The sequence below is a fragment of the Benincasa hispida genome, chromosome 2, assembly GCF_009727055.1.
Source record: "Benincasa hispida cultivar B227 chromosome 2, ASM972705v1, whole genome shotgun sequence".
NCBI lineage: Eukaryota > Viridiplantae > Streptophyta > Magnoliopsida > Cucurbitales > Cucurbitaceae > Benincasa > Benincasa hispida.
In genome coordinates, this window is record NC_052350.1 from 26,100,949 (window position 1) to 26,115,528 (window position 14,580).

Genomic DNA, 14,580 nt, shown 5'->3' on the forward strand with positions numbered 1-14,580 from the left:
AAACAAAGCAGATTATTCAACACCTACATATTCCCTCTAATTCCTGAATTCAAAAAATTGCTTAGAAATTGAACAAAAAAGAAACGTCTAAAGTAATCCAATAAAACAAGAAAAATGTCAAAATGAAATAGAAAAGCATGATACAAGAAGAAGTAGCCAAAGTTACATAAACAAATATGAAGTTATTGAACTTAAATCTCAATTTAGAATTAAACTTAAACATAACTATGCATTTACCTTTATACCAAGTTATGTTAAAAATTTATACTAAGTTTTATGGGAGACCAAAAGTAGAATTTAACGAATAGTAAAGAATTAAAAGCTGAGATTTTAGAAGTTACAAGAAATTGGAGAACGAATCAAACTAACACAATTTTAAAGATTAAAAAATAAAACCACAAACCTCTTTAAAGAACAAATTAAACTAATATGGTAAAGATGGAAGGAACAGTGTAGTGTTCTGAAGAACATAAGCTATAGAAGAAAATGAAACTTGATTGAATACTTAAACTAAGTAAATATTGTCTAGTGTGAATAAAAATATGAACTACAATACAAACAGAATAAATCAAGAAGAATACAAGGAAATAATGCACTAAAAAAAATCCAACATGAATAAACATTGTGATTAAATGATTTCAATCACTACTCTCTTAAGTGGATAATAACTCTCGCTACCTTCCAACAAAATTTTCATCTACCTCGTTTATAATTCACATTTATTTTCTTCAAAACAATTTCATTTTCTAGGAACTTCATTTTTCTTTTCTAGCCAAGGCTTCTTTTTTATACTCACAGGCGACCACAAAATGATAAAAGAGAAATGCAAATACATGAATGATTCAAACGTCGAGCAGAAACGAAAGATTCAACGAACAAAAATTTTCAATGAAAATTTATAATTAAAAAATTGCGTCAAATGAAAATTTTCAATTTCGACAAACTCAATCGTGAATGAGACGAAATCAAAATCCAATCCATTAGTAGAAACGAAGGATCTCAACAAACTTACTGCGTAAAACTATCGAATCCAAGAAATTAAGTGAAGAAGCACCATGACCAACAACACCAATCGGATGAAGTGGGCTCTCCGACAAGGATGTCATGGGATGGCCTCTCCGGACAGCTTGGGGCAGCTACTAAAAAAGAAAGAAAGAAACAAGGGAGAAGAAAGAAAGCTCTCAGGTGTCTCGGGTGACGGCTGCGAAAAAAGGAAGAAGGAAAAGATAAAGGTTTTAATTGACCCTCTCCCAATGCTTGTAAAATCGTTGGGCTAAGTATGTTCTCCCGCTGGTAGTTTGAACTATCGTCAAGATAGCTTTAATTAAATTTTCCAACCTTTTTTTTTAAGTCGACACCTTGTCTATATTGTTCGGATACACATTATCTCCGATGCCACAATCTTAGCATCAGAGAGGCCAACAAATCTTTTTCTAACGTGGTTTTTGTCGACCGTCCAAGAGAACAGTGTCGAGAGAATCGATTTTAGGCGACACTATTAAAATTTTCATCGAGAGATTATCTTTTTCCCAACGCCACAAAAAGCATCGGGAAAAATCGGCTCTCCCAACATTTTTTTTGGCGTCGGGAAAAGTTTCTTTACGAAAAACAAAAATTCTTGTAGTAATATCTAGTATTAATAAGCTAAACTCCTTAACATACTCCCTTATTATTCCTGAATGTTGTAGCATTTTAAATACGTTCCTTGAAGTAAACGCCTTATTGTAAGGCAAGAATTGATCCTTCAGTTCTTTCTTCATGCTACTCCATGAAGCAATTCTAGGTTTACTTGCATCCTTGTCATCTTGAAGACGTGTATGCCACCACAGCTTTGCGTCCCTAAAAAGGTATATGCTTGCCATTCCCAATTTACCTTCCTCCAAGATATGTGTGGCTTTAAAGTATTCTTCTACGTTCCATAGAAAATTTTTAAGCTCCTTAACATTCCTTAAACCACTAAATGCTTTAGGCTCAGGAATCTTTACTTTCGTAGCAGTCACATTCTTTGTCAAACCTCGTTTCACAATGCCAAGCTCCTCAACTTCGGTCACACCTGCTTTCAATTTATCAACTTCTAATCTAATGCTAGTTGAGTAAGAAGATACATCTTCCAACATTGTGTTAAGGCGTCCTTCGAGTTCCGCCATAAAATTAATAAAAGAAGCTTGAATTTTTTCAAACCATCCTTTGGGTTGAGTCACCAAGTCCGTGAATGATGGAATGCCCTCTACTAATACACCAATATAATCTTCTAGACAACTAACACAATCTCTCATTCGTTCGATCATTTTCGAGCCTTCGATAGGGTTTTGTTCTGCACAAGAATGAAAACCGCGCTCTGATACCAATTGTCACGGGTTAAAATTTAGAATGAAAATTTGTTCTTGCCACTGTGCGACCTAAGTAGTTCTTGCTCTTAGTCAACCTATTCACATTCTAGGATCGCTTTGGACACATTTTCTTGAAGAATACTTGTAAAGCTCACCACACAACAACACACCACGTTTGCTAAGGGATAAAATGTCTTTGATTTTCTCTTTATCCACTCTAAGAATAATTACAATCACCAAAGTGTGAGAATGAATGGGATGGTTACAAGTATGGATGTCACCCCCTATTTATATAAATTACCGTTAATAACTTCTTCTACTCTTAAAGAGTAGTTGAGATACCTAGGGAAGTGGACTACCGAAGAATAGTAAAACCACTTTACCTATTCTTTAGCCTTAAGTAACTCCCCTCACTGATAGTACTAAATGACCAAGTCATGTTTCCTTAACCTTAGGAACTCTTAATTTGTTCCCCACTCCAAGCTTCCTCACTCCAAATTTCTCAGCATACCATACATTTGATTATTTTCCTTCTTTGAAATGACCTACGAAGTTTGGAGAAGAGATGAGGTCTCAACAATTCACGTCATCCACATAACGTTCTGCTAACACAGCCTCTGCATGCGTCTGCTCGCCAGCCACACTATCTGTTGTGCACACCTGTGCACCCATGCGTACGCTGCCTGGTGTGTGTGCTACCTAGCACCCGTGTGTAAGGGCGGATTTAATATGGGCTCGGGGGGGCTTGAGCCCTCCTTAACTTTATGCTCTTTAAATAATATATATACAAAAAACTGACAAAGTATCAAAATCACTAGTTAGTCTAGTAGTAAATCTGCCTCTCAGCCCCCTCTAGACCCAAGTTTAAGCCCCACTTATTACATATATTTTTACTAAATTATATAAAGTCCCCCATCAACAAAATTTCTGGATCCATGTGTGCTAGCTGCATGCGAGTGCCTTCCTAGCACCCACTCATTTTTTACGTCCGACCAGTTGTGTCAATGCCTATTGCACCCACCAACGCCTATCCCGACATGTCATGCGTCCACCCAGACCTGTTGGTGTTCGTGTCCCTTGTCGATGGCCCGCTCGGCTTAGCTGTGTGTCAAGGCATATTGTCGGTCATGCCACCCTATGGCTTGTGAAGGTGTCAGCCACCCACCGACTGCCTCTACCTCAGGTATATCGCGTCCTTGCCTTTTGTTTCCTTGGGGTGCCACCTCAAACACCACACTACTTGGCTCATGCAAGGCCCATTGAGCCTAGCTGCATGTCTCAACCTTATAGGGTTGTTTAAGGCGCTGAGATGATATAGGATGTGGGGAGTTCTGATGTCTCGGGAGTTCTAATATCTGTGTTTGGGTGTGCAAAGTTCTTATGTCTGAGTTGATATGTCTGTGTTTGGGTGTGCAAAGTTGTTATGTCTGAGTTCATATGTCTGTGTTTGGGTGTGCAGAGTGTTGGGAATGTCCTAGAACTCGCATTCGTGTTAAACATTCTATTTATCAATAAAATATTATTGAGTAACTTATTCAATAAAGTTGTTGATTTCGCATTCTATTATGAAAATCCAATAAACATATCCATAGCTATAGTGTGAATACTTTAACTTTATGTGGTGACATAAATAGGATCAAGTTAAAAGTATATAGCCTAAATGGTCTAATAAGTATATGGATGAAATTGGATATCTCATCCTGGTAACACGATTGGATGCGGTCCATTTTGTAAGTAGTACAAATAATGTGATCCACAAATCATTCATGTAGAGACATGTGAGTGGAGGCATCCTATGCAATGAGTTTGCATATAGACTGGACCACGAAAATAGTCACTTTTCTTTATAATGATCATTTACTGTTAAAATTGACTATTTCATTATTTAGTAACCTAGGTTAACTCAATTTTAATCTTGAGCTAGCTATGAACTCCTGTTTGTTCGAGATTATCCTTTGATCTGTATAGATGAAAGTAGTTCAACAGCACTGCTCAATAAGCCTTCCATTTTGAGGATAAGACCAGATGAATAGTTGGAGACATAGCCCTGCAAGATGGAATTCACTCCTACCCGATTTAGGATTAGCAGATAGGTTGTTCTCTTAAGTACTAATTCCAGGTCTTGAACAATCAGGGGCCGCCTTCTCTTGATAGAGAAATGACTTGATTCATAGGTATTATGAATCAAAATTGTTCATTAGAAGGTCAATAGGAACTTAAGAGATGTATTCATAGGGGTAAAATGGTGATTTTGACTAGCTATGATTACGAACAACCTGTGAATGATCGACTTACTGATCATGGTTATATCAAGTGGACATAATATATCTCCAGTGAGGGAAGTTCAACTATGGGCTTTAGTGGAGTGACCCATTAGTTAACGAATGGGGGTTAATTCGGTATAATGAGTTTAGCCAATTAATCTCTGATCGTTGGAGCCCATGATCTGTAGGTCCGCAAGGTCCCCCTACTAGCTCGTAAATGGATTAGCTTTAAAGTAACATGTTAAGATAATTTGAAACGTTCAAATTAGAATTAAACGGAATAGGAGAATTTATATTTAAATATAATTTAAATATATGAAGGTGGATTTGTGTAAAATTAATTTAATATTTGATATTAAATTAATTAGAATTAATTGAATTATTTAAATAATTATTTATAAAATTAATTTATGAAATTAATTTTACAAAACTAATAATATTTTCAATTTTAAAATCATATTGATTTTTTGAAATCATTTGGGTTTTTTTTGTGAAATTGAAAAAAATCACACAAAATGGAAAAATGAGTTTTTCCATTATCATCTTCAACTAGCTCACGCAAAACCCATTTCACATTTGCTTCAATAAATCCAAACATGAGCTGCATCTCATGCAGCCTTTTTCTTTACATGATAGTCTGCAATAAATAAAGAAGATTGAAGTAGAATTGAGGTATGCATTCAAAGGATTTTTACAGAAAAATTCGGGCTAAAGAATTGTTCTTCAAAGTGGGTTGTTGCAGTGAGCTTCACTCCAAGTTTCTTATTGTTCAAGCTATTCTTGAGTCCTTCAACTCATTCTAAAGCTCCAAGAGGATAGCAAGGAAGATCTTGAGGTGGTTCATAGCAAGTTTCGGAGAAGATAGCATCTGAGAATCAAGATCTTGAGGAGTTCTACAAAGATATGACTTCAAACTCTCTTATGTTAGATGAGCATGCTTTAGTTTCTGCCAAAATTAATGAATTAGAGTGTTTATTGATCCATGTTGCTTTCGCTGCATGCTGATAATCTCTTACACAGAGTTTTTATGTCTGAGTTTATATGTCTATGTTTGGGTGTACAGAGTTGTTATGTCGGTGCTATTTGGTTCAATTTTTGTACTCTATAATAATTTGTCTGTATGAACACTATTTCTTTTTAAATCTTATAATTCAATTATTGTATCCATCCTATTTGGAATAAGACATTGATTGCATTTTTTTATTCTTTTCAATCTCAAGATATGGTATACAGTTCAATTTTATATTAAAATAATTAAAAATGATTACATTGATAATTTATATTAAAATAATTAAAAATGATTACATTGATAATTTATATTAAAATAATTAAAAATGATTATATTAATTATTGAAATTTATTAAGTCTAAGTACTATATTTATATTTATTAATTAATTAAGCTATTTTTCTATTGTTCAATCTTCTAAAAATAAAAATCTCACACTTTTGCGAGGTAACTTAGGTAACATCAATATTAAGAAGCATGTAAACATTAAAAATAAATGAAGACAATGCAAATACTCATAAAAAAATTAAAAAATTAATAACACCAAAAAATGTCAAACATTCCGTGTAATATATCCATTGTATAAGTAACACACCAAAATTAATAACACCAAAAAATACAACTGAAATGGAATATAGGGGAATACAAAAAAAAAGTAACACACCAATCTCAAACTAATTGAATATTCCATATAGTTTGGGTTGCATAACAAAACAATAAAAAGAAGTTAGAAAAAATCTAGAAATACTTATAATGTAGGAAGAGAACTAGTTCGAATATAGAAGTACCTACGTTACTTCATGAAGTACAATATTGATGGAGTACACGGGTTACTAGATCAAAATACAATGAGGCATCCTATCATTCACCAAACAACCAAAAGTTAGAAACTTAATAATATGAAAATAACAAAACCAAACATTAGAAATTAGAGAAGGAGAAACCGAATTTAAACAATTCACCGGATTGACAAAATAAATTGATTGAGTCATTAATGAAGTGGTTGAATGGGTAGTGGAAATATGCAAGTAGAACAAAATCAGCAAACAATCAAAAAAGTTATTAATAAAATCAACAAACAATCAGAACAGTCATTACTAAAGTTAGTGGACAATTTAATAAATGAGGTAACTAATAATGCATAATATTGAAAACGTGCAAAATACACGAGTATGATCGAGTATGATCGAATATGTTCAAGCATGATCGAGTATGGTTGAGAGAAACGATGACATACAATACACAGAAGGAAAATGATGGTGAAAAATAAAACACGTTCCGAAAATGAGCCCACAAATAATTAAAATCGGTGAGATAGGATAATGAGCCTCTAAACACTGAGACGATATACCAACCCATGGTATATCATCTCATGTTGGCCCCCAAACAGCTCCTATGGGTCGTCTAACACCCCGACGCTTGAAGTATTGCATTCATTCAAAGAGATAGAAAGCTTAATATGTACAAGAAGAGCTAGAGAACAACTCAAGACAAAAGTGAAAGCAATAAAAAGTTAGAGAAAAGCCTTCCAGTTAAGCACCTTGAAGGTTTTGATCTTGATTTTATAGCCCTAACTGACATGTTTTCATTATGTTTCTCACAAATGTACATACTTGCGATAAAGTATCTTCTTTTCTTCTTTCTTTTTTTTTTTTTTTTTAATAAAAGACTTTTATAGTTGAAGTTTTTGAATTTTTTTGCTGTTATTTTTTTTTTATTCTTTTACCTCTAATATAGCACCAGTATTATAAATCTACCAATTATAATTTGTCACTAGATTTGATCCCCATAATTGTTCGGTGATGGTAATTACAAATATATTTTTACTCTTACATATTATTACATCGAACACTCCACCACCTCTACAACATTTATTCTTTTCCATGAAATCGTCTTTCAAATTCCTCCTCACATTTATTGTGCTCATAAAAACAACTAACATCCTACAAAATTACAACTTTGCCACTATCCAAAATTCCCCATATATCTCAAAAAAAAAAAAAAAAAGAAAAGAAAAGAAAAGAAAAGAAAAAAAGAAATCCCTACCATATTCTCCTCTTTCTTAAATAAAAACAACCTCCCCCCAATAACTCCAATGTTCATAGATCAAAATCCAACCTTTCTTTCATAAACTACAAAAGTATGCCAAAAAAACCCGCCAATATACTAAACAAATAACCCCTCTTATAAGTTGTACATCAGTTCCTCTATCCTTTAATGGACGATTATTGGAAAGAATTGCAAGGCAAAAGACTTCATGATCCGCTCATCCAAAACCAAGCCGACCCACGTAGTCAAATTTTTGTTCAAGGGCCTCTCATAGTCGGTGCCGGACCGTCGGGGCTAGCCACCGCCGCATGTTTAAAGCAAAAGGGTATTCAAAGTTTGATCCTTGAAAGAGCGGAATGCATAGCTTCATTATGGCAATTCAAGACTTATGATCGTCTCCGCTTGCATCTCCCAAAGCAATTTTGCCAACTCCCATTCATGCCTTTCCCTTCAAATTTCCCCACTTACCCAACAAAGCAACAATTTTTAAGCTATTTGAAAGCTTATGCTGATTATTTTAAGTTGGAACCCGTGTTTAATAGCACGGTTATAAGGGCAGAGCGGGATGAGCGATGTGGGTTTTGGAAAGTGAAATCAGTTAAAGACGAAAATAAGGTTATTGTTGAGTATTTTTGTAAGTGGTTGATCGTTGCAACTGGTGAAAATGCTGAACAGATTGTTCCTCAAATTGAAGGGTTGGAGATATTTGAAGGACCTGTCGTTCATACTAGCTCTTATAAAACGGGTGAAGTGTTTCATGGGAAGAAAGTTTTGGTTATTGGTTGTGGTAATTCTGGTATGGAAGTTTGTCTCGATTTATGTAACTTCAATGCGTCACCTCATCTCGTCATTCGTAATTCGGTAAGTTAATGAAAGAATTGTATTTCCCAATTGAACTATATTTAAGTTGATCAGTACGATAGAATAAACTCTTTTAAGAACACCCTATGCAAAAATACAAAATGGAGTTCGTGTATTATTTTCTATTATAGTTGTTTAGGGACAACGAACACTTTGATTATCTTTACAATGGTATAATATTATCCATTTTGGACATAAGTATCCTCATAATTTTTTTTTTGTTTCACAAAAAAGGTTCCATATTATTGGAAATAGTTATCCTAACTTTAAGTCTCTCTTATCTAGTGCTACGATGGTTATTAATCATTGAAAAAACTTTTTGACCTTTTTTTTTTATGCAGGTGCACATTTTACCTCATGAGATATTGGGAAGATCAACATTTGGATTGTCCATGTGCTTACTCAGATGGCTTCCTATGCCTATAGTGGATCAATTTCTTCTTCTTGTTTCACGTTTGATATTAGGAGATACAGCTAAATTGGGGCTTCATCGTCCAAAACTTGGCCCTTTAGAGCTCAAGAATCTCTCTGGCAAGACGCCTGTTTTAGATGTTGGCACTTTTGCAAAAATCAAATCCGGCAAAATTAAGGTAATTCGTTGCTTTCATTAATTCTCAATCAGATTCTCCTCTTGTTTTTTTCTCTACAATAATTCATATACGATATTTTAAATGTATTAATCAGATTTTTATTTGGTTTTTAGATTCGTCAAGGAGTTACAAGACTAACCCATCGTGCCGCCGAGTTCGTCGACGGCAGCGTCGAAAATTTTGATGCTGTCATTTTGGCCACTGGTTATAAAAGTAATGTGCCCTCTTGGCTAAAGGTGCATATCCCATTTCCTTTTTTTTTAGTTTAGTACTTTTCAATTAATTTCCTTAATTTCATCTCAAAACCATCGAAGAGAGTAATTCATGCGGTATAACATGGCCTTTTTTTTTAGTTCAAAAATCTTGGGTTGGACCTCAATTTTATACCAAATAATTATTTGGACTTTACGAGTAATAAGAGAAGTAACTTATGTATCTTAAACTGCGAAGGTCTCTAAATTTTCCAATATGTGACCCTCAACACTCCTTACCTAACAACAAATTCATTTTGTATCTAAACTCTCATATAACTACTCTTTTGTGACAATTAATCATTCCACTGGGTGAGGGACATGATGATAGTGCCAAGAATGTGTTGACCTAGTTAAGATATATATTCAGAGCACCTATTGATCCCTCTCTCTCTTTAGTTGCTTTGTTAGGAAAAAAAAATTAATCGAAAATGTCTTAATCAATTGAGTTATACTTAGATTAGTATTGCACATTTTGCATGTTAACGATTATGCTTCTTCTCTAATAATTGTTGGACATTAGTTGTGTATTAAATGATGAGATTTTTTTTTTTTTTTTTTTTATTCAACATCCTCTACATAAGACAGTTGAACGAACTATGTTAAGTTTGACACTAAATATGATTTTTTTTCCATACATGGTAGAGAGACAGAGAGTTGCATGCTAAGTAATGATGATTGTGGAGATGCATGATTAAGTAATTATTATGATAATTAAAGTTAAAATAGGTGCATTATATTGATATATTTGGACAGGGAAGGCATATGTTTAATGAGAAAGATGGGATGCCAAGGAAGGAATTTCCAAATGGATGGAAAGGAGAAAATGGACTATATGCAGTTGGGTTCACAAAGAGAGGGTTACTTGGAGCTTCAATGGATGCTACAAGAATAGCTCAAGATATTGAACTTTGCTTGGAAAGCTGATGAAATTGCCTTTAATTTTAATGCTCCTTCACTCACTCTATTGTATTGCCTCAATCATCACTCCAAACCCACGATTAAAGCAACCCCTTTTTAGCTTACAATTACAAAAGTAATGCACTTTCATTCTTGCTTTTGTCACTTGTGGGGTTCCAAAAAAACTCAAATTCATTGGAAAATATCTTTCAAGGGAAAAAAAATTGGTTTAGATGTCAGCTTTCCTAAGTGTTTCTTTGTTAGAGATTGAAGCTTTGAATAGTAGAAAAGATAGAGAAAGCACTAGAGCTTGCTAGTTGGTATGTTTCTATACTTCTATTTATATTGTTTATAATCATGTGGATATATAATATGTTGTAATTTAATTTGATTCTATTTACTACCATATGTAAATATATAGATATAAATGGGTGGGAGGGATTTGAGTTTGTGACTCTTCCATTTTGTATCATGTACAATTTCATACTAATTTACTTTTTCTTGCACTCTAAATCATATCAAATTCTAATCCCTTGTGTTAATACTTAACAAAAATATCTTAAAAGTCTATTTCATAAGTTCTCTTTATTGAATGATCATCATAATCATTTCTTATTCAATGAGACCATAGGTGACGTTGACGAACGTTTAAAGAGTCAGTTTAGAATTTTGAACAAATTAGAAGTGATGGTAGAACAACTCCAATAAATATGTATAATTGTCAAATACATTATTAATCATTAAATGGAATGACAGGGAGAGATTTGTGAATATGAACTAATTAAGATATATTTAAAGGGACCATTTGAAATATATATACATATACACCCATATACACACCACTAGTGACCTTGTTTTGTTGAAAGCAACAAGATAATAAAAAGGGTACCAAAAAGAAAGAGGGGAAGAAGGAAAAAAAGAAAATGTATTGGGACAAATGAACATAGAAAAGTTGCATGCCAGTCAGCAAGGGGGTCCCTTTGAATTTCTAGCTCTCCATTCTCTCAAAGAGATTATACCTTTAAAAAAAATATTATATATCTATAGTTTTATTTGATAGCTATAACATGACTTACATTAAATGTTGTACTCTTTTCTTTGAGAGCCTTATCACTTTCCCTTTTCTTCCCATCCTCATCAGTAACTCGGACCACTTTTCATTTTCTATAGCATTTACACAGTCTCTCCCACCACCATCTCCAAAAAAAAAAAAGAAAAAAAGAAAAAAAATCCATTCACTTTAAATACCTTTGATGCTTTGTGGCACGTCTCATATATTTGTCGTCAATTTTTATCTATCTCCAAAAAAGAATTTTGAACAATGAACAGATTGGCCAAAAAGAGATCAGGAAATGCACCTGAATATCTTAACTAGGTTGACACAAACATAACACCCTAATCACTTGGTCCAAACCCAAATGTGTTATGTCATTATAGAAAAGATGATACAACAGAGTCCAAAGATAAGAGAAGAGATGTAACTCAGGAAGGCTAGAGGAAAGCCTTCCAAACAAGGGCAATAGTTTGGGAGTCGTAATTGCAAAAGAGTATAGATGTTTTACACTAAAAAGCAGTCAGGTTTAATGAGTCTTCCCACACATGAGAAGAGGCTTTAATTTGATGTCATGTGGCACGTCTCATATATTCATCATCAATTTTCATCATCTAATTAATATGACTAATATTTTTTCAGTTAGAATTGTCATTAAAAAAAGCAGATGTACTGTTAAACAGAAAAGACAACTCATTTTTTTCGAACATTTGTACTATCTGTTAGGTTCGACTAACCTGTGTTCAAGTAATTAGTAGAAATTTAGATTAAGGAGTATTTGGAGTAAAAGAGGGTTATTAGATGTGGGGAATGGGGATGACAGAGACAGGAATAATGTAATAGAGAGAGAGGAATATGTGTTTGTATGTTTAGGGTTAGAGAAGATTTGGTGTTGGTGGGCTTTATTCCGACCGAATGGAAGGTGATGAGAACACAAATAGAATCTTTTTATTATTGGGTTCATAATAATTTATAGTCTTTCTCTTGGGTAATTCTCTATTGCAAGAGAGAGAGAAATAAAGAGAGAATATCAACATCAAAGAATCAAAGGGTTTGGAGTTGGAAAATCTAATTAGGGACCAGAAAAGTCCCTGCCCTACTAATTATTGTCTTTTGGTCCCTCAAAGATCCCATTTTTACCTATCTTGGACAACCCTTTCATCAATTCTACCTTCCACTCTCTGCCGACTCCCATCCTCTTTTTTCTTCTCTTTATCTTCCTAAGTTTTCACATATTTACTCGAGATTTTCTTAACAACTCTTTAATTTTTCCTTCTTTTAAGATTAAGTTTTACGTAGAACAACAGTAATTGACATGATTTTCTTCTCTAAACAAAATAAAGATCCGATTCACCATCTCACAGTTGTACTAAAATAGCTTCACTTAGCGCACGCAAACGAATTTTAGCCAATGACTGACTAAAGTTTTTTAATGAGAGCACTGATATGGAATTTCAAAAGTATATGAAAGTAGATTTTAAAAGTTTGCTTATGTTTTTTAAATTTGACTAAGTTTCAAGTTTTTTTTTAAAAAAAAAGAAAAGAAATGTGAAATTCTTTTTCCAAAAGTTATTAGATGATCAAAAACAGATTAGGAGTATACCCGGACATCTCAACTAAGTTGATTCATTCTTAGACTTTAGGATCCTCATCATACCATAGATCCAATAGTTGATTTTGTTCCCAAAAGAAAAATACAAGAAGAGAACTAGTGGAAAGCTCAAGAGGAGCTAAAGAAAGAACAAAAGAGAAACTATCATAAAGAGATGAAATTCTAAAATGGGTTGGATATCATAGGATAGAGGTTTGAACCTTTTTTTCCTTCCAAATTCCTTTACTTTTAGGTTGTTTTTTCTTTTTTTCTAATAAATGGCAAATAAAGTTTTCAAATCCTTTCATTTACAATTCAATGTTCTAGAAAAATGAAAGCATGATTGGGTAATAATTATGCCAACAACCTTTCTTGTTGAAAATTTTCTACTTCTAAATAAGGAACAATGAATTTGTTCTAAACTATTATTTTCTAGGGCATCAAATCAATGAGCTGACTTGTCAAATGGATTGAGTTGCATGAAATTATTTTAGGACTTAATTTGAGATGGAAGTCATCTTAATTATATACATAGATAAATACCATGTGATTTTAGTCTTATTATAAAGATCACAAAAATTCCAAAAACATGATTTTTGGTTATTATTGCACTCTCTTATAAAAACATATCATGTGAGAGTTAACTAAAGATCTGTTTATGAAAGATCCAATAAAATTTAGAATCACATGTTTTAAACTTGTAGGAGAAAAGGCCTTAATTAAAATTTGTTTTGATTTGACAAAACTATACTTTGAAATTCATCCACTATATTAGAACCACATGTAATATTTCCTTCAATCAATTTCAGCCAACCCATTTTGAGGGGCAAACTATTAATTTGTCTACCAATTGTCAACTGAAGAACCAAATTAAATGACATAAAAAAAACACATTTAAAATAAACAAACAGTATGTTAAGACAACCAGGGTGTTATATGGAAAAACCTCACACTACTATGGTAGAAATAAATAGAAAAATAATAAAAACATTAACAGAAAGAAATAAAACTAAGAAACAAAATAATTTACGTGGAAAATTCTAAACTCAGAAAAAATCCATTATCTACAAAAAAAAAAAAAAAAAAATCACTATATAAAAAATTGTTATAATCACACTTAATAATTCTTTCCTCGATTCCTACTCTCAAAGCTTTTATATATACTATTCACACCCTTTAATCGCAAAGGATACAAACCGGAATTTAATTAAAATTAACACACCTACATTTAAAGTGTTTCTAACGGGGACAATTTCAAATATAAGATATGAATTTCTTTTATACTGTTTAGAGTCTATCGTTTTCTTGAACTTGTGTCATGATAAAGCAATTCTAATATTTTGCCAAAAATTCAATATATCTAAATTGTTATGACATTATTTTCATGTGTTACTCGGAAGTAATTTCTTTATATGCCTCATTAGTACATGACATTTCTGATATTTTGTGTAGGATTAATTTGTTCATAAAGGGTGAACAAATTAATAAGAAATTATAGTGATGGATGGTATAAGTGTAACTAACTATGTGTCATCAAATTTGTCACATGAAATTATATTAAACTGCAAATATGTCAAAAAAATCATATAATTCTAATTTATCATAGTTTACCACTTGTGTATCATTGAAAAAATATTTTGTCCTATGATATAAAGTAGTATATTATTGATATACCATGTTTATATC

At 32.9% G+C, this 14,580-nt stretch overlaps 1 protein-coding gene across 1 annotated transcript; it reads left to right on the forward strand.

Moving 5' to 3' along the window:
• Positions 1–7,714: 7,714 nt before the first annotated feature.
• LOC120071690 (indole-3-pyruvate monooxygenase YUCCA2) lies at positions 7,715–10,741 on the forward strand. Its single transcript, XM_039024070.1, has 4 exons — positions 7,715–8,511; positions 8,853–9,101; positions 9,215–9,337; positions 10,109–10,741. The coding sequence occupies exons 1-4, from the start codon at positions 7,819–7,821 to the stop codon at positions 10,277–10,279; spliced, it is 1,236 nt and encodes a 411-aa protein (XP_038879998.1). The 5' UTR covers positions 7,715–7,818; the 3' UTR covers positions 10,280–10,741.
• The last annotated feature ends 3,839 nt before the right edge of the window (positions 10,742–14,580 follow it).

Bases quoted from the DNA above. Each gene is read 5' to 3' on its own strand.
- LOC120071690 (XM_039024070.1), top strand. From the start codon at position 7,819: ATGGACGATTATTGGAAAGAATTGCAAGGCAAAAGACTTCATGATCCG. The intron at 8,512-8,852 runs GTAAGTTAATGA...TTTTTTATGCAG, and splicing joins ATCTCGTCATTCGTAATTCG to GTGCACATTTTACCTCATGA. The intron at 9,102-9,214 runs GTAATTCGTTGC...TTTGGTTTTTAG, and splicing joins TCAAATCCGGCAAAATTAAG to ATTCGTCAAGGAGTTACAAG.